Consider the following 21,097-nt stretch of genomic DNA (forward strand, 5'->3'; position numbering starts at 1 on the left):
CTTCTGTCCTGGTCCCTTGAACTATGGCTTCAGGGCAGGACTGGAAGAAGGAATTCTTCCGCATGAATCCCTGATGTGCACAGGCATGCAGAAGGGATCGTTTGTTCCCTAAAAACAATCACCTCGCTGAGTGTCAGAGCAGGTGCTATGGATGCTGCCTAGACTGACTTGGTGTTTTCAGGACACTGTTCAAAGTCGCGGAGGTATGTTTACGCAAACACAGCAGCGACAGACATGAATACACAACATAGGCTTTCCCATCACACACATTCCCCACAGGTTTGAATTCCACCCCCAGCACATGGCACACAGTTCTTGCCAAGAGCAGGAAACAGAAGACACACAGCCTCTTATGTAAGCATGTGCTGGGATGTACTAAATTCATTCCAGTGGTGCAGGAGCCCAGGGCTGAGGACCTGGCCTAGTCCTCTCAACATCTTTAGACATGAGGGGCACTGAGCTAAGTCCTGTTTTTCCTAGAATCATTGCTTAGCTTCCTGGAGGTGTTGTAGGAGACCTGCTCATGGGCATTTTATCTCTTCAGGCCCAAAGGTCAGGTAAGGAGGAAGGCAACTTCCGATTCATTTAATTCACAAGCTGAATTAAGCGAGACAAGAAAGCTCTCCAGTTCTCATGGAAATGCCCAAGGCATTGAGCTGGACACACTGTGGCTAGAGCCAACAGCAAGGGGGAGATCCCATTCTCTACCTGAGACTGTTGCAGGAAACCCTGGACTGCTCAGAATAATCATTGCTAAAGACTATTTCCAGGAGAAAGCATATTAAGAAGACCCCACTGTGGGGTTAAGAGATAAGACGTTTAAGATATGAGTAGGTCGTAAAATTCTGCCCTCAATGGCTAGCGGTTGATAGTAAGTTGGCTATTGTGAGAGTGGGTCTGTTATAAAGGACATTGGGACACTTTTCCATGAGGTCTTTTTGCACCTTAATGGCTTGTCCTAATTTAGGATTCTGCAGAGTCTCTATAACAAGGAGCCCTTCACCAAATTCAATCTCCAAGCCTTCCAACTTCAAGAAGCATGAGTAAAATAAGCCTTTTTATAAAGTAAGCACTCAGTGCTATTCAGTTATAGCAAAAGAAATGGGCTAGGATAGTTGCTGACTTCTCACTTCCTGGAGACAGAAACCATAGTTGGGGTAGATGATGAGGTAACTCTTCACAGCATAGCCCTGCGCTGCCTTCTTCCGATCCGTATACATCATGATCTGGCACTCCATCTCTGGTCTGAGGACACCAGACACATTTACTTCTCTGGCCTATGCTCAGGCTGTCTTCTGCCCAGAGTGTTTTTCTTTTCTCATCTGTCAAAAGCCCTCCACACCTTTCTCAGGGTGTCCTTGGAGCAGCTTCCCGAGCTGCTCTAGCCGCTCTCTTTCCTGAGCCTCCTTGGTATCATTTTTGTTTCTGTTGTACATCGAGTTCTAAGAGTCTCCTGCTCCAACCAGATTAAGGTGCTTGTGGGCAGAAGGACTATGCCTTGATCATTTTATTGTCCAACACCAAGAAGGAGCCTGGCATGCTAAGAGCTATAGTCAATACAGAAGAAACATCTAAAGGATGGAAAGACTGGGCGTGGTGATGCTAACATGTGTGAGCACAGGTGATAAGTAGATAAGTATACTACATGCATGTGCTTTGAAAATGCACAAGTAGAAGGAATTAAATAGCCTCAAAATGGCAAAGTATGATGAGACCCGGAATGAATAATATTAAAATGCGGAAGAGGGACTGGGGAATTGGCTCAGTGACTAAGAGCACATTTCATGGCTGGAGAGGCAGCTCAGGGTTAAGTGTACATGCTGCTCTTCCAGACGAGTCAACGGTGGCTCTCAGCAACCATATCTGACAGCTTACGGCCTGTAACTCCAGTCCTCGGAAATATGATGCCTCTTCTGGTCTCTGTGGGCACTGCAGTTGTGCATATACTCACTATACATAGTTTAAAAAATAGGAGTAAATCTTTAAAATAAATACAATGCAGAGAAAGCTTTTTTGTATATAAAAATGCTGTTGAGTAGATGTTTGATTCTATAGAAAAGAAAACCTGGTAAGTACTCAATTTTATAGAATGGATATCAGCTAAATAGACTGTGGCACACTGATAAGCTAATAGAGTGCTTTGTACATGTCATTTAATGTAAATGGATAGATGACATGGACATCTGTTTATGAATCAGCATAAACAGTGCAGATAATGAAATAGTATCAAGTTTTTAAGTTTATTTTTATGAAGTAAAAGAACTGAATGGATTCAGTCAGAATATTAACTGTTTTGAAGCTGTTTCTCATATTTGCTTAGCTTTCTATCTTATACAGTGGTCACAGGACACTGAAATATGTAAATGAAGTGATCAAAAACTCACACACTCAGAAAACAATTCTTTAATACCAATTTTGGAAAGCATCCAAGTTTTCAAGTGATTTTTTTTCCAGCCCAGTTTTAATTCTTAATGTACATACCATTTGAAATAATTGTAGGAAATTAGACCTACATATTGCATAGGCTTTCTGGCGGGTGTTTCCATTGTTCATTCTAGCTCATCGTGCTTAGAAAGATACTAATGCTACTTAGAAAATTGCTTTTGTCAAAGGACCCATTATAAAGTTACTGCAAAGAGTATTTTTAAACTAAATTTTACGCTTTAATTAAGGCAATTAAAGGAAATGACTGGCCTAAAATTCTTCTCTCCTCCTCTTCAGTAGAAGGCAATGCAATCCCAGGGAGTCAAACAGCCTAGGATGAGTGCTCCTGTTCTATCTTTGAGATATATGTTGGGATAATATAGAATTAAACTGGAAGTTCCTATGATGAATCCAGGAATTAGCAATACTTTTAGCTTAGCAATTACTGTCTTTTAATATACTTTCTAATGACTTCTGTTTTAAGTGCTATTTAAAAGTTTTTCAATGGGTGATGACCAAAGCTTCCACATTTTCCTGGGCAGAGCATCAACGCCCCGGGTCTCAATCTCACCCTTTGAATGGTCCAAAGAAGACAAAAGGCAGCCATGGCTAGGTCAGGCAGATCCTGCCAACTGTGTCCAACATCTCGGCGGTGTGTGCCAAGTAAGTTGGCAGCAGCTGTTTCACTGGGTCTGATGACATGATTGTGGCCCCAACCCAAAACAAAACCCCATGTGGACAAGACAGTCAGACTTCTACCAAAGTGGAGTGAGTATCTCACTACAACCCCAGGCCCTTTGTTTAGAAACAAGAAGAAATCCAGCACAGGCACATGAGAGAATGAAGTCAGAAAAGGGCCCCTCCTAGCAAGGGGTGTTATTCTGCTCGGACAGTATAGACTATACAACCAAGACACTGGACCCTGTGCGGTGAGATTCCCTGTGACATGGAGAAAGCTACAGATCCCATAGCCTGGCCTTGTACTAGTCCTGAAGGAGTTAATTGTGGGTGAATGAATTCATCTACAAAGAGCTAAAGAAAAAAGAAATCCACCATCTTTACTAGCATACTAGACTTCTGTGCTGTGCTGTGACCAGTGATGGAATCCAAAAGTTCCATGGGACAGTGAAGACGAGCACTGGACTAATTCACTTAGTCGTTAACTCATTTTTCACTCTGTAAGAGCCCGAGGATTCCTGCTGCACGGGACACATCGAGTGTCTCTAGCACCCCTGTGCAGCCTCAAACGGCTCCAGTTTCTCAGGGGACAAACGTGCAGAACTGATTCCCACGGTCAGAAGTTTCTCAGGGGCTGAAGTTGCTAAGTTGAGCTGTGGAGGAAGGGTTGTCAGGAGAGCTGAAGTGGAAACGTCGTAGACAAGGAGAGCATTTGGGGAGATGGAAGGACAGTGGAAGTTACGGATGCTGCCACTGCCGCTCACTCACAGGAAGGCAAAGGGCTCAGTGTTGGTAAAGCTGTAACGGTACCGCAAAACTGCCTCTTCCCAGAGCCAGCCTCGAGCCGCCAACTAGAGAGTGGGCCTAAGTAAATGATCGAGTAAATCGGCAAAGAGAAGAATGCTGGCAAGGGGCGGCTTGGGAAGGGTGTGTGAGATTGTCCAATGATGTCTAAGATCATGTAACTGGGCAGTCAATGATGTACAGCGTAATGCCTGCCAGGGAGGTCTCCCGTGGGAAGTGACTACAAATAAGAGCCTCAATGTACCCTAAGAGGCAGGAAGTCTTTGGCATTTCTGTCCAGAATGCTGAGCACAGGAAGAAATCCCCCACTCTGAGTTTTCCTGGAGGCCATCCCTGCGTTGCTCCGCTTTGCATAACGTCTGTTTCAGTACAGACAGCCACTGCCCACACGTCCCTGCGAGTGGAGTGTGAGAGAAGGCGCTGTGATCACTTGCTGGGAATCAGAATTCTCTCCTCATGCTTCTTTAGAAGGAATTCCTATTTCATTTGACAACTAGTGTTTTGATCCACACTCGAGAGAAATTGGATTTTAGAAGAGGTAATAATAACAGTAACTTATGTGTCAAATGCCGACTCCTAAGCTGAGCAAGACATCAAAATTCACTAGAGGGAAAACAGTAATTCAGCCCTACCTGCCTTACGTCAGTCTTCCTGGATCAGACCTCCAATGTGGACCATGTCCTGTTAACTTGAGGGAACTTACTTATTTAACCCTTTCTTTTGAACAGTTCCCAGGGGATTCTGACACTGCCTAGAATCACGGCCTCAGTTTGAAGAGGGTGTGGAGGTCCAGAGTGTTGGGGAACTTATTCAGAAGACCAGTAAAGGACAGAAGTGCTATATTTAATTCAGTCTTGTGCTAATGTCACTCTGGGAAAGAAAAGGTACATATCTCATGCTTGTATTGAACCATACACATTGCTGAAAAGACCCTGATTCTGGGGGAAGGAGAATACCCAGGGGGATCTTAAGGGGCCTCGGAGCGCTTCACTGTCCCCAAGTCACCGTCCACTGAACAAACACCCGGGGAAGCCACTTAACTTTGAGCAGTTTCCACATGTGCAGGTAGGAATACCAAGATCCTTCCCTTCAGTAATGGGGGCACGAGTGAAAGTTCTTTGAGGTCTCTGGAGAAAGGCTTTATGCATAGTATCATATACACACGCACACACACACATATATATGGAGAGGGAGTGTGTATATGTATATCCATGTTTGCATGGATGTGGGGACTTGGATGCAAGCCTGTGGGGCGGAAGTCAACCTCAGGTGTTGTACCTCAGATGCCGTCTACCTTTTTATTCATTTTGAGACAGTGTCTCTTACTGGTCTGGAACTCACTGTTTAGACGAGGCTAGCTGGTCAGCAAGCCCAGTGATAGACCTCTCTTGGCCTCTGGTGGTGACACTCTGCCTAGCATTGTATTCTACAAAACACAAAAGCCTCGGAGCACATTGTCCTCCAGAAAGGGACTTAAATCTCTCATCCCTCACAGAGCGTTTTTTAATTTTTAGTGATAGTTTAATAATCCCTCAGTCGCCTTCAAAGATTTAATACTTCAGACAATATTGGAGCTTTTGGGGAGGAACACACAAACCTGTACTTAGCCCTAACCTGGGCAGTTCAGTGGTAATGATTCCTAAGGCATCAGGAAAAACATTGATTATGTGATGCTTAAAGGACAAAGGCAGAAATGAGGATTGAATCCCTCTTGGGATGTTTTCCAGGAGAAATCACCATGACTTGGAATACTGGCTGGAGATGATGAGGTCCTCTCTTTAAAGTCTCGTGTGGTCAATCTCTGTGTCTCTTAGAAAGAGACAGTTTGGGCTGGATCTCAGTAGTGACATTGTAAATATCTACTAGGATTGTGATTTCCATAGGAAACTGTTCTGACATCCACCCATCCCCCAGCCAAGTCCAAGTAGCTGTGGTCCCTAGGTGGCTGAACTGGTCCCCATGAGGCTTGCCAAGGATCTACATAAGACACCATATTCCTCAGAGAGATAACCACTCTGCAGGGAATTCCTAATGATGCATAGGTAGATAGACTTTAAGATGCCTATGACCTTGCCTTCATGTACTTCTCTATTGTTCTGTAGCAAGTTGCTTAAGACCCTAACAGCATATATAATGAATGCATATATAAAGTGCTTTTTATGTATCAGAATTCTAGGTGTGTCTTTGCTGCCTGCTTCTACATTATGGTTCCTTATGAAGTTGCCGGTACGTTGTCAGGTGGAATGTGAGCTCATCTGCCAGCTCTTGTGAAGGGCAGCAGGTTTGACTTCAATTTGATGAACTCTGACCCATTGCCTTGTGGGCGTCTCACAGCTCTGCAGTGGCTGTGCCCTGTTGTGAGTGATACAGGAGAGAATAAGAGGGAGCCCTCTGGAGTGACGGTGACCCCTAAAATTCATGTGTCAAGGCTCTAGTCTTTAAAAATTGGATGGAAGACTTTTAGGAGGTAATTGGGGTTAAATGAGGTCATGGGGAGAGCTTAATGTCAGGCAATGGGAGCTCTTCAAAAAGAGAAAGAAAGAAAGAAAGAAAGAAAGAAAAGAAGAAAGAAGGAAAGAAAGAAGGGAAAAAGGTGTTTCTCTCCCACCTAGTATACTTTTGAAAGGCCATGCTAGTCCAGAGCAGGAAGATAGGGGTCTGCAAATCAGGAGGAGTTCCCCTCCCCCAGCCCTAACCAGCACACACCCTGACTCTAGACCATGAAACTCCAGAACTGTGAAGAATAATTTTCTTTTGATTAAACTACCTACTGCTTCATTACAGCAACCTGAGATGACTCAACAGAAGGCATAGCTACAGTGCATGTCAAGGTCTTTCTAAATCTAATAGCCAAAGAGGTGCCAAGGGAAGAGCACATTCCAAGAAGCAAGAGTCACTGGGGATTAATGTTAGAGTAGCTACCACAGGGAGAACAGCAGGGGTGGCTTAAATAAGAGTGGCCTTGAATGCTTAGTCACCCGCGAGTGGCACTGTTTGAGAAGAATTAGGAGGTGTGGTTTTGTTGGAGGAAGTGTGTCACTGGGGTGCACTTTAAGATTTCAAAGGCCCATGTCGGACTCAGACTCAGTCTCTTTCTCCTCCTTCTCTTTCTCTGCCTGTGGATCAAGTTAACTACTTCCACAGTACCATGCCTGCTTAAATGTAGCCATGCTCCCTGCTGTGATGAAAATGGACTAAACCTCTGAAACTATACGCCAGTCCCCAATTAAATGCTTTTTCTTATAAGAGTTATCCTTGGTCATGGTCTCTTCACAGCAATAGATCAGTGACTTAGACAATTACTGACATTTTCATGTTCATTAATTTCTCAATGGTTTTGAAAACATGTTCAATTACCAATGTAGGCAACAAAGACTGTACTGCATCTTGGTATTTACTGTATTAAAGAAGAAATGTCCATTAATACATAGCAACTTTAGGAAATACTTGGATTGATATATTTAATTAGTAACGTTTCTAATGATTTATTTTTATTCTATGTAAACTGGTATTTTGCCTGCCTGCATGTCTGTGTAAGGGTGTCCGATCCCCTGGAGGTAGGGTTACAGACAGTTGTGAGCTGCCATGTGAGTGTTGGGAACTGAACTAAGGTCTTCTGGGAGAACAGCCAGTGCTCTAAACTGTTGAACCATCTCTCCAGCCCCCTGGTTTCTTTTCTTCCTTCCTTTCTTTTTTTTTCTGAGATGGGCGTTTTTCTGTGTATCATCCTGGGCTGTCCTAAAACTTGCACTGTAGACCAAGCTGGGCTTGAACTCAGATCCTCCTGCTTTTGCTTCCCAAGTGCTGGGAGTAAAGGCATGAGCCACCACCGTCTGGCTAATTTGTAATGTTTCTATTTTTATGAATTGCAAATGTTACTCTGAGAGATAATCTATAGATGTAACCGAAGTGCTAAGGTGTTTGAGACACAGAAATAGTTCTCAGTGCCTGTGTAGGAGCAGCAGGCCATGTGCACCTGGGGACCATATGAAATGTAAATTACTGCTATGCTTCACCTCCCAGAATACCTAGTCTTAAACTCTGGAGGAGGGCCAATAGCAGTGGGGCTCTGGCAATGGGGCTTTGACTCTTTTGCATAGTCATCCTAATGAATTTGCTGCTTGCTGACTTCTGAGGGCTACTGACTACCCTGGAGTCTCCCATTTCCATTCAGCCCTCAGGTGACACCAACACAGGTAGTCCAGGAAACTCATTTGAACACTATTATTTCCACAGCAATGTGAGATCTCCTGCATACCTGTTCCCCAGTTCTCCTGAGCTCCCTTTTATAATGCCTGCTGTCCTGTCACTAGTGTGTGACTCAGAACAAGCTGAGTCTGGAACTCACTCGGGTAGTAAATTGAACAACAACATGACAACTCCAGGGCTGTTATAACAGAGAAGTGGGAATAATGTATCTGAAGCGCTTGGTATAGCGCCTGCCATGGAACAGTAGCTGTAAAAGTGGATGTTAACAGCAACTTTATCATGATTGTCATTTGAAGTCCTTAAGGAGTGCTGTGATTGCTTGGGAGGGTGTGGGATTAGTAGAAGAGACATGCAAAATGCATCACACCAAAATGACACCATGTGCTGAGGGATTTCACAGCAGCAATTGGGGTGTCAATGGGGAAAATATGACCTTACATGTTCTGAGAGGCACCCTTGTCCATCCTGAACAAATCTCATACTGACACCTTGAGGTTGACAAAGCAAGCTACTGTCATTCTAATACTATGCAGAAGGGAGGCCCAAGATTTGCCCAAGGCCATAGGCTGCTAATCATCTAGGCATGTGGTATCTTGGTCTATTTGTCTATTAGGGGATTTGTGTCTTAGGGGCATCTGGGGACATCTCCAGACCTCATCCATAGGATGCAGAAGAGGGTGGGTACAGTATCAACTGGGGTATGAGGCTTTGAGGGTGTAGAATGCTTAGGAAACCTGATTAGAAGGAAGTCTCAGGACATGCACATTTATCCCTTGCAGCATACGCATGAATCAATGTCCTCCTGACTCAACAGGCTGCTCCCCTCCCCAGCGCTGAATGTGGTAGATGCTTCAGATTTCAGATCCCCTCTTCCGTCCATGCACTCTTCTGTATTTCCCTTTGAGGGAACGTGCAAAGGTGCCACGTTTACCCAGACCCTCACCAGATTGCTCTCATAGTAAATGGTGAATATATTTACTTTTCCTCATGAGGCTATCAGAAGGGTGGCCATGGACGGTGGTTCTTTACTTTGGACATTGGACTTGAGAAGCTCAGGTACAGAACAGTGAGCATCTCCAGTTCTCACAGAATGGCACAAGTTCTTCACATTCCGTCCCAGGAAGAGGCCGTGGGCATTTCTGTTCACATTCATACTTTCCTGTGTTCTTTATGGTTCTCAAGAAGTGGCAAACTAGAAAGGAGAAACACTGGGCAGGTTCGCCTGAAATTTTCTGTTCAAAGAGTTGGAAGCCCCCAGTGTTTCCTTTAGAGTACACCTCTCCCCCTCACATAGTCCTTCTCTCTTTGATCAAGCCCTATGCTCTCAGAGTTAATGGTTGACCATGCTCCTGGGAAAGTCCTGTATGTCTTTTATATGTACAGAAAGACCGATTCATTTTAGTTTTTGTTCCATGAATATTCAGGACCCATTACACCATGGTCTCAATGAAGGATTTGCTGCACAGTTTCCCAAAGTGCAAAATGAGCTGAGATTGTCATAACTGTCCCCTAAGAAGGATGATACAAGGACAGCAGAATCACACACTCAGGTCAAAATGGAAGAGTTCTTTTTAAGAGTTTTCAGGTTCCTTGCTCTTCCTGCTTCCTTCCTTCCTGTCAGAATAGGGATGCATTTCCTGACTTTAGAGGAAGGCCCCCCTTCCAGTAGACTTGGAGCTTTTTGCATATTCTCTTAATGTGTTCTTTCCATACCAACCACACCCTAGTTTGGAACACTTATGGTTTTTTGTTCATGTTCGTCTCTTCCTGAAGGTTGGGGTCTTGATGAGCCTGTCTCACCATTGGCCCAGGACCCTTCCAAGGTTTGCAGATTTCCCACTTGAAATATCACTTTGGGCCTCATCTGATTCTTCTCATTTTGGTCCTTTTTAGGATGATTTTCCATACCATTGTTTGTCCTGTTCTAATCCACTTTAGATGCTCCTACTATGTTAGTCTTCTGTACACACAGAATTGGCTATCCATTTCTTAAACATGTTCATCCATTTTGTTTGTCTGATTGAGTACATGATCCCTGACCTTCCTGAATGATCATAGACACACTCTGACCAATTTTCTGGTCCCATCTCCTTTCTTCCACCCTGGACTATATGCTGTTCTCTCAGCTCTTTAGTTGGGTTTAAAGGGTTCCATCTTTATGGCTTTGTTTTCATGGTACATATGTCTTCTTAAACCTGTTCTTACCGAAGACTATTCCCAAGTCTCACTTATTCTGGGGCCCTACATTTATGACTTGTTCCATGGCCTTTGAGAAGCTTGAGGACTATCTCTCTACATAACTCATCTTGCAAAGTCTTACTGTCCTGTTTATAGTGCTTGTTACCCTGATGCTCGTTATGTATTGGCTAAGTTGGATGGAAAATACCTGAGGTGTGCTCTGAGCCTGTAACTTCTGAGATCCCTCAAATTCTGACTCTCATAGGAATTGTGTAACAAGAAAAGGAGCAACAGGCTCATTAGAATACATTTCTTTCTTTATGCTCTTTATTCATAATAATAAAAACATTCCTCCCCACATCTCAGTATGTAGAAATTGGCGTTTTCCTAAACCATGGACTGTAGCATATTTACCCTTTACAAATTTACACTTTATTTTCATGCCATGTTGCCTAAAAATGGTCACAGGCTTTTTGTTGTGATCCTTCACGCTGTTTGTTTTGATAGAGAAACAACAACAACAAAAAAAAAACCCACAAAACAAACAAAACCCTCTCAAAATGAAATTCTGATAGGCAGAATAATTATCCATTTAATTAGTTAGTGTATTCTTCCATCCCATCGTTCTCTCCCCCAGGAAAGTCTCTTCTTTTTTTTAAAGGCATGCAACCACAGAGATTTGTAAGTCAGCTTGCTTTTCTGAATTATAAGAGAAGTGTTACATTTCTTTCTCTTATCTCTTTTCTAAGAATGCATTCTCCTACACTTTGGGCTTCATTGTTCCTCTAACGACCCCTTTCTCACCTTGGGGCTGCATGCCAACCTGTGGCAACTGACCTCCATCCTGGCTTAACTTAGGCAGCTTAGTGCTTTGTCTGTCTTTTCTTTTCCATTCTCCTCCAGGAAATTGCTGGGATTTAACAGCTCACCTGCCCTGGGCTTTGTTTTGTTTTGTATTTTGTTGTTTGTTATGTTTTTGTTTAAACTCTAATAAAATTGTCCTCTTTGAATAAAAGTTGGCTTTGCTTGGTTTTTGGAAAAGCAAAGCAAAACAAAACAAACACAAAACAGCAAAAAACCAACCCCCTTAGCTGCTAAGAATTGTTAAGATCCAAAAGGTCTACTAAATCTAGCATATTAACTCCAAAGAGTTAATGCATTAAAAGATCAAAACCTCCCTGTCTTTACTGAAAGATTATTAAATTTTCATAAATTTGGGGTCATGAAGTCATGTCACTACTTTATGGGGCTAAAGATATTTTCATTTTACGGGAAAAATAAGAACTTATTGCTAAAATCTTACAGTTACCATGCTATTTCTTAGAAATCCTAAAATGGTGTAAATTATCTTGTCTTCCTATGCTTTATTTTATTGCTGATGGAAGAAATTCTTATAGCATTATTTTTGGTTCATTGTGAATGATTCATGGGACGGACCTGTTTGACTAAAGGAAATAACATGTTTAAAAGTGATAAACCCAAAGAGTGAAGGGTTAGGGATTCATAGCAAGGTCTTTGTACTCTGGACTTCATGGAATCAGATTTTAAGTTAATATCTTGTCATGCCTCTACAAAGCAGAATGACCAAGTATATAATGCAGACAAATGATGGTCATCAGAGTCCATTTGGACTATTATGACAAAATATTTAACATGAGTAATTTAGGGGTACCAAAATTCTGTTATAGTTCTGGGGTCTGGAAAGTCTAAAACCAGGTACCAGTGGTTCTGGTGTGTGAGGAGGCTGAATCTTCAAAGCTACTGCCTCTGTGTTCCCTCACAGCCAGAAGGGGTACAGGCTCCCTCAAGCTTCCTTGTTGAAGACATTAAACACTCTGTATGGGCACACTTCTGTTACATGCACCCCTCCCCTACAAAGGCTGCATCTCAATATAAACATATCAAGGGTAAGATTTCAACAAAACCACTTTAGAAGGACACGGAAATTCATGAGCTAACATCAATAAAACTGGCTTACCATTTCATGTAAAGGAATATATTAACAGAAGTTTCCTGAGCCAAATGGATTCATAACTTGTCACTAGAAGTGAATTCAATAACTTGGATGAACCTGAAGCAAATTATGCTAAGAGAAAACATACCAACCTCAAAAGGGTACAAATGATATGACTTTGGTTAATAACATTTTAAATAATAAAATGGAAGATAAAAGGCTAAATGTTTGGCTGTGTATAGAAACTGGGAGAGAGGAGGGTGTGGTCACAATGGTGTCGATGGGAGCCTTGTGCTGGTTAAGGATGCTGAAGGCTTTGTGAAGATACACAATGATGGTTACTTGGGAACCATGTTCACTCCAGGAAAGGTGGGTATGCCTAGGGGATTGCACCTACCTCACCTTTGTGATTTTAATAACAATTCTGTAGTTAGGCAGGATATCATCACTGGGGATTGGGCTGAGGGAAAGTTAAAAGTTCCTGTGAATCTATAATTATTTCAGAATTATTTTCTTTGAGGAAATATAGAAATTTCTTTATTATTGTAGAGAATGGGTTGCAACTGTGATTGGGTAGTACCATCAGTTAGTAGGGAGCTGGTCTGTAGAGGGGGTCTGTGGTTACCTATCACGAAGCATCTACTATTTAGCACACTGTAGGAGCTGAATGCATGGGATTCCGATCTTCTCAGCACTATAGTCTTTATAAAGAGCTAGAGATTACAATGTCCAACAAGAACCTGACTCTGTATAATAATTAAATAGAGCTCTGTATAGCACTTTGTATAAAGGAAACGAAACACCAGAGGGCTGGATATGGCTTCATGGCTTTGTGTGTGAACCCAGCTTCCACACATCTAATTTGGCCCCATAGTGAATCCCCAACACAACCTCCTGATACTTACTCATTATGCATTGCTCCCTCTAATCTTAGGAAAGACAGAAATTCACCCTGGAGACCGGTGTCTGAATGGGATCACTAAGGACCATGTCTTAAACTCTCAGTCACGACACTCAGAGATTTTCTGATGGCAGTTCAGACAGACTACTGTGTGCTCTAATCAAATCTCCCACTAACACTTCCTCAGGTTGGAGCATGGGCAATGGTGGGTACTCTGTTTATATTTCTTAAAACACTCATTTGTTGTACCCCATCTATCATAGTTGGGGAGCAAGTTCTTTCCTTCTAAATTTGCATGTGTTTCATGATTTGAACTCAGGCTACCAGAGTGAGTAAGTGACATGCATCTTTAATTGCTGAGACACTGGCCAGCCCTGCCTGTCATAGTCTCTTGAGAAAATGAACAAGAGTCTGGTACCATACAGGAGGTTTCCTGAGGCTGACATGATGGCCGGGCACATACACTTCCTACTCTGGTGTCTGTGGTATCCAGGACCTTGGTATCCACGTGAGATTCTTCGAAGAAGCCTTCTTATTGTGGAAAATACAAAGATGAAGATATAGTAAGATCTCTACCCATTTTTATTCTTCTAGGTCTTCCCATCCCTGTCCTGATAAATGGCCAGAATTTAGATTTCCTCCCACCCCTTCTGCCAATCTGGTTAACTGACCAGACAGAAGAGAAGGAGGACTCATAGCTAACCATGTTCTTCATCACACCCTGCAAATCATCTCTCACATGTCTTAATCCCACCCCACCCCACACTCACACTGTCTAAATAGCATGTGTGGTGACCAGTCATGTATGTCTACTCTCAGAAGGTTGAACACATCTGGCCACTTCCTGAACACATCCGGTCACTTCCTGAACACATCTGGTCACTTCCTGAACACATCCAGTCACTTCCTGAACACATCTGGTCACTTCCTGAACACATCCGGTCACTTCCTGAACACATCCGGTCACTTCCTGAACACATCCGGTCACTTCCTGAACACATCTGGTCACTTCCTGAACACATCTGGTCACTTCCTGAACACATCTGAAGGAAATGAGTGGCAGAACTGAAGGCTTTCAGCTCTTGAAATTTTATCTATGGGCTAATTACACATCCTCAAGTCAAATTTTAAATTGTTGAAAGACTCATTAGCATTAATTCTGTCCTCTTTTCCCCAAATCTTAGATAAGAGTCCAAAGAGTGTTTTCTAATCTTGAAAAGAAAAAGATTGTTTGCAGTTATGATGTAATTATATACTAATAAACAGTCTTTTTTTGTTTGCCATTTTCCTCAATAATATACATGCTTTTAAGGGATTGGTCTTGGCCTTAAAATTATGCTAATGTGATAAGAGCAATAACTCAAGTGTAACCTCTAATTTCTGTAAGGGGAAACATGAAGAGACCCTGGGTCCTACGTTTGTTTTTAGCTAATTATCATGTACTTGCTTTTCCATTAGTCCAATAATTTTTCTATCAATTCAGAATTAAGCAGGAAGACAGTGAATTATATAAAGGCCTGCTTAGCATAACAGACACACTCCTTCATTTCCATCCTCTGATTTCCAGCCCTTAAAACGTACAAGCAAAAGGCTTTGCATGCCCTTTAATATTTATATTCCATCATATAGTCACCTCAATAACTTATGCATTCTTAGAAGGTCTACCTCGCAATTAACTCCCGTCTTTCCCAGCTCATCATCTCATTATTTGGAAAGGATTTGAACGTAAACTGTATTAGCAATTTCAGTTCTAGCTCTTTCTTATCTCTCCACCTTCGCTCTGCCTAGTGGTGCCTGTCTGTAAGTAATGGGGGCCAGGTAGAGGGACGGGGCTCTGGAAGATGCTAGTTTAAAAAATTCCACATCGGACTAGTAACACATTTAATAATTGCTCTTTGCACAGTGGGGAAGTCCAATAGAGACTGCCATATTTTCAGTGGACTGTGATGTGATTCTTCATAGAAATGGAAATGAACTCTCCCTGCCACACAGCATAGCGTTTTAACTGTGTTTAGGAGGAATAGGCAAGTAAGAATCTTATTTTTTTTTTTTAAGGAAAATCACAAAAGTAAAAGATCAGAGTCTGTAAACTATCCCCACATCCTTAGTTACAGGTTGAGGGGTTCGAAATTCTCTTTCTAGGACTTTTGGGGGGCAAGGGCGTAGCAAAAGGAGGAAGAGAACATGTGGAGCTCTTCCTATATAAGAGGCATACCCTCTCAGGAGTGAAATCTTGGCTTACTGTGCATGCCCTAGCAGGAGAAGCTTCTGGAACCCACTCCTAGGTGCAGTGTGGGAGAAGCCTGGCTGGTGAACTGACTTACCAACATCAGGGTCGATGGCTTGCACTCTGGTCAGCAGAGCCTTCGTGGCTGTGTTCTCGTAGACACATGCAGTGTAGTGGTTGGAAGGAAACACAGGGGGGTTATCGTTCACATCTTCCAGGAGCAGGAGGACATTGGAGTGGCAGAAGCGGCCACCCCCGTCAGTGGCCCTGGCAATCAGGTTGTATACTGGGACCCTCTCCCGGTCCAACAGGGCCAAGGTTTTTAACTCACCTGTGAAATGCAATAGAAACACAGTTCGTCTGGCTTTTCAAAAATGGTCTTTTCATGGAAAAGCAGAAAATCAATTTTATGAAGATTCCTAAATACGAGAAATGCCAAGGTCTTACGTCATTTCCCTTAGACATCAGGGAAATATCACAGAATTTTAGATACAATGGCAAACCAACCAACTGCTTGACCTTCAGATTAATTAATCCTTTTGCAAAGCTTCATCAGATTCTCTCTTTTGGCTAAGGGGGGAAGCCTTCATAGATGGATGACTCCAGGTGTATAATTGTCTTGGTGTCCATGACCCACAGGCCAAGGAGCGCAATATTCTGTTTCTAAACATGCTGCTTTTTACCCCATCTCTGAGAGGAAAATAAAACTATTAAAATTGGCTGGCTTAACCAGAAGGTTTGTGAGTGATGATTAACACTGGTGGTCAGTTTGATAGGACCTACCCAGAATCAATAGGAAGCAAGGCTCCTGGAATATTAAAGATGGATTATCTAAATTAGAGACTCCTATGAGTGATATTCTTGAATAGGCTGGTTGAGGCACAAAAACCCGTCTTAAATATGGGAGGCCCCATTCCTTGGGCTGGAATCTTGGACTGTGTAAATGGAGGGGGTGACCAGAGAGCTGGAATTCCTTTCTCTGTCTCCTGACTGTGGAAGCAATCTGACCAACTAGCTATCCCAGGCTCCTGCCACAGGGCCTCTCCCATCATGATGGACTTTACCCTAGAGCCATGAGCCAAGATCAACCCTTCCTTCCTTACATTGCTTTTGCCAGGGTTTTTTTTTTCACAGCACCTGCAAAAGTAACTAATATAGGTTCTAGTCCACAAGGCTCAAGCTTGGTATTCAAATAACGGGGCTGTATTGTACTCAGCTCATATTTGTATCACATTATCATCTCTCTTTCCCTCCGTCTTTCTTTCTCTCTTCAAACAGTCTCCACTTCTACTGCCATACCGTGTAGATATTTAGATAGCTGCATCTGATTTTGCATGTGAGAGAAAACATGCAATATTTGTTGTTTCCTCCATATTACCCTCTCTTGTCCACCTCCCCACATCCTTGTCTCCATCCTACTCCAGACAAGTCTCCCTTTTACTTTCGTGTCACACACACATGAATACGTTGCATATTCATAATCTGTGGAAATTATTTTTGTTACTGCTTAAGTGGCAATAGAAAATGAGAAATGAAGGGAGAAGCCTGAGCAATTGCTATTTGTTGCAAAGTATGACTTGTGGATTATTGCTACCCTTAGATGTCACTGGTAACATTTGGAGTAAGCGGCACGAGTTATCAGTCAGTTCCTTCTACCGCTTCCTTGCTGAAGATAGCCCAGTTTTCCAACACAGGCCACACTGAGTCATTTGCCTCTCTTATTAAAAACTCCCCAGGAGCATTTCAGGAGGACATTCAGACCTCTGTGTCTGTTTGAGCTACTTCCTCCCCTCTCTGACCTGGAACCTGCAGTGTTTTGCATCAACTCTTAGAACCTTGCCTCAGTTTCCAATCTCCTTTCCTCGGAGTACCAGCTACTTCTGTGGTAGTCCTGCACAGCTTCCTCTGCATTTCCTCTGGGCAATCCTTCTTTGTTGTGGTTACAGGTTGTCTATCTTCCAATAGGACTCAGAGAACTAAGGACTGTGTCCATGCTCCCTGGGAGGATCCGTGGGAGTGAGCCAGAGGAAGCCAGTGACTATTGAAGACTTTTCTCACTGGGACAAATGCAGCACAGGAAATAGGCAAACTGTTTACTCTTTACACTTCATTAAAAAGTTTCCACTAGATGAACCACCCAATCTACAACACAGAAATAATTTGCTGCCATAGAAAATGACTTTTCTACCAGCTCTGGTCTTCAATTCAGGCATCTGACTTTAGCTTATATAACCTTTTATCTTATAATTGTTGTCTGATCATGCAAGGAATTTGGGGACTCACAGCTTTGGAGAAACTAGGCATGAATGTCTAACAAAAACCAGACAACAGTGCCAATAAGAATCAGAAGGGAACCAAAGAGATTTTACCACGTAGGAACTATTCTTGCTAAGCATGATGCCCTAGTTTGCATGGTGACCAGTTTTTGTGATGCAATTCCTCTTCCACCCTTTCTGAGCCAGGACTTAACTCACAGAGCTGTGTGCTTATTTAATGATAGTGAATGTAGAGAAGCAGAAGGAAGGAAGGAAAGAAGGAAGGAAGGAAGGGAGGAAGGAAAGAAGGAAGGAAAAGTGGGAGGAGAGGAAAGTCCCAGCTCTAGCCAAGAGTCCCTGCGTCCCTGAGTACCTGCATCTGTACGCTATGAACTGCTTATTCTATAGTGTCTAGCACAGCAGAGCCTCATGTCAAGCCTCTAGATGAGTAACTGTCTACTCATGATGAGACCACAGGAGAGGATAAACTCTGATATGAATAAATAATGGCATTTCCCCAAAGAATAAATTTCACCTTACCACTTTCTGGATCTAGAAAAAATTCAGTGTTTCCAGATCCATAGAGTGAGTATCGTATATCTCCATTGGATCCAATATCCGCATCCTTGGCACTGACCTTCAGGATGATTTTATTTGATGGAATGTCTTCTGGAAGAGATGCTGAATATGCAACCTGGGCAAAGTTGAGCAACAGTGAGTAAGTCATTACCACCTGTGGTAGAAAATCCTCCATCAACAGTGTTGCACCAGACTAAGCCATTACCGCCTGTGGTACAAATTTTATAGCTACCATTTAAACAGATTTCTTTAAAGTTCATTCATATGGGTTAGCTTTTGTGGTTTCTTTCCTTTGCCTGAGACCATATTTCAGTGTGCAATAAAATTTAGTATATGCATTTCCTTACATTTTCTGCACACAATCATTTACAAATATTTATTGAGCACTTACTGTAAAGTGACTAGATGACATGACTGGTAAGAATACAGTGGAAAAGAAAACAGATAGCATCGCTGCATTGCGAGACTTGACACTCCGACTCTGTTCCTTTTTCTGTTGAGACCAAATGGGCTCCTGGGATTGTTTTCACCTCTTTGCAGACTCATGAGCAACACCTGGCCTTAGTACATGAGATTAAGTCTGCATACATCACTCTTCTAAGATATGGAACACAAATATTGTCTCTTGGTCCATGGGTTAGGAAACAATTTAATGTTGGCAAGAAAAAAATGCAACCTCACTCCTGGGTCGGCACCGTGCATTTGCACAGCAATGGAAAGGCGACTTCACTACCGACCTGGAGACCTCACCCAGAAACCGTGTTGCCGCTGACAGCTGTGTAATCTGCACTCAAGTCACCACATAGGGTCCAGTTTTTTCCATATGCAGTGATTTAGAGAGAGGCTACGCATTACTCAAAAGCTGGCTCACCATTCCTGTCTCATTGGTGAGTAGCAGAGGGGCTGGGTGCATGATCCTGTTGGCTCTCTAGATTCTTTTCACATTTAGGACATTTTATGCCAGACTGTACTTCTTTCCATCTTATGTTCAATTGAGACAAGAGAAGATGTTAGTCTGGATTTAGGGAGAAATCGGCAATGGGTTTGAATTTAGTTTTAGAGGAATTAAGTGGGGTTTTATAAAGCAGTTTTCATCCCTGAAGCTCACCTGATCACACACTGGGCTGTTGTCATTTACGTCACTAACGGTCACTTCCACCATGGCCTGTGTGACAAAGAGTCCATCAGAGGCAGTGATATTGAGGAAGTAAATGTCTTGTTCCTCTCGATCCAGAGGTCTCTTCACATAGACCTTCCACTCACTCTGCACCATGCCCAGGGCAAACCGTCCTCGGGGATTCCCTCCTGCAGTGGAAACAGAGCTTCTGAGGAATCACAGCGGATACCCACGTGAGAGTCCATATGGGGGCATCCAGGTGTCCCTAACACTGTATCCTCGTGATACTGAAAAGAGTGGAGAGTCCCTTCATTTCTTCTGCAAAAAAAGCATGATATTTATATGCTTGTCTTGCATGGAAAGTAAAACAGCAACTTCCAAGAGAATAAAATCCACTTAGAGAAGCTGGGGGTGATCTTTTGTTTCGTTTCCCTTAAAGATAATCAGATTCAAACCTAGAGCCATCAATGGGCTGCTCAGGATGATGCAATTGTCTTTCTACCGGGTCTCAAGAGAGGCTGTATTACACTGTAGTTCTTGTCACCAAGACAATTGCATTAGCTGCTGAGCTGATTATACAATCAAAGAGGCATCCTGTGCCGTTTAAGCCATCTTTTAATGAACGCTTTATCATACAGCTGAGGTCTAGGACTGGAGTTTGGGGACAGAAGCTTTCACCACACAGGACAAACCGTGAGTATTAAATAGTCCTAACAAGAGGTCATTTAAGAAACAGCTTAAGGATAAGCATTGTAATTAAATCTAATTGAGGACAGAGAAGCTGTAAAAATGGACGGAAAGTGGAAGAGATGGAGTAAAATGGCCCAAACAGATCCCTTTTCCATTTCATGAACCTACATGGGGACTAAAGCAGCTTGACATGAGGTCGGAAGAGGGAAGGAAACTTGACCTCTCCTCCCTAAGGGGGACAACCATGTCAATTCTGACACCCAGGAAGGCTGGGCCAAAGCCGTTAGAAATAGTCAGAATCCAGAGCGGGGTGGCCATTTATTTGGTATTCAGTAAGTACTTACCCTCTGCTCTAGGCCGCTATTCTAGACATTAAGGATTCAGCAGCAGACAAGACCAAAAAACCCTCAGTGCTTCACCAGGGAAGCTCGAGTTATAAAGGGGAAGACTGGAGATGGATGGCATGATCAAGTAGGAAGCTGGGACAGCCCCGTTGCCTCGGGTTCCTCTGGATGTAGCCCAAACCCCCACCCTATGGGAATGCTAAAAGACAAACATTACCAAAAGAATCCACCAGCTAACCTCTGTTTACTATTCCACATTAATCAACAACACGCACTTTGGTTTTGATTGCATGAGCATCCTAGAAGCACCTGTCCCTCCTGCCCCTTCGGCGGGGCTCTGAAGAGTCTGCAGCTTCTCTCTTTTTTTCCTCTCAATATATGTTTTATTTAAATTAGAAATGTGAATGTTTCACATGTCAGTCCCAGCTCTCTCTCCCACCCCTCCTCCCTTGTCCCTCCACCAGCCCCTCAGCCCCCTACCCAAACCACACATCATTCCCTAGGGAGGGTGAGACCCTCCTTGGGTGGGGGGGATCTCTAAAGTCTGTCATTTTATCCTGGGCAGGACCTAGGCCCTTTCCCATGTGTCCAGGCTGAGATAGCATCCCTCTATTTGGGCTCCCAAAGCTCATTCGTAAACCATGGTAGAACAGTAGAACACTGATCTACTACCCAAGGCCCCAGTGATTCCTGTGGCCTCCTCCGTGGCACTACATTCATGGAGTCTGGATCAGTCT

General features: G+C 43.1%; 1 protein-coding gene across 6 annotated transcripts in view; it reads right to left on the reverse strand.

Moving 5' to 3' along the window:
• The window catches only part of Fat3 (FAT atypical cadherin 3), a 576,218-nt gene that overhangs the window by 62,165 nt on the left and 492,956 nt on the right, over positions 1-21,097 (reverse strand). For all 6 annotated transcript variants that reach the window (XM_040735214.1, XM_040735213.1, XM_040735217.1 and 3 more), the window contains 3 exons: positions 19,318-19,514; positions 18,171-18,324; positions 15,473-15,706 (listed from right to left, as the gene is read on the reverse strand). In XM_040735214.1, the coding sequence (XP_040591148.1) occupies positions 15,473-15,706; positions 18,171-18,324; positions 19,318-19,514 (585 nt within the window). The remainder of the gene's footprint in view (positions 1-15,472; positions 15,707-18,170; positions 18,325-19,317; positions 19,515-21,097) is intronic.

Source organism: Mesocricetus auratus, unplaced genomic scaffold, assembly GCF_017639785.1.
Source record: "Mesocricetus auratus isolate SY011 unplaced genomic scaffold, BCM_Maur_2.0 Super-Scaffold_100044, whole genome shotgun sequence".
NCBI classification, from domain to species: Eukaryota; Metazoa; Chordata; class Mammalia; order Rodentia; family Cricetidae; genus Mesocricetus; species Mesocricetus auratus.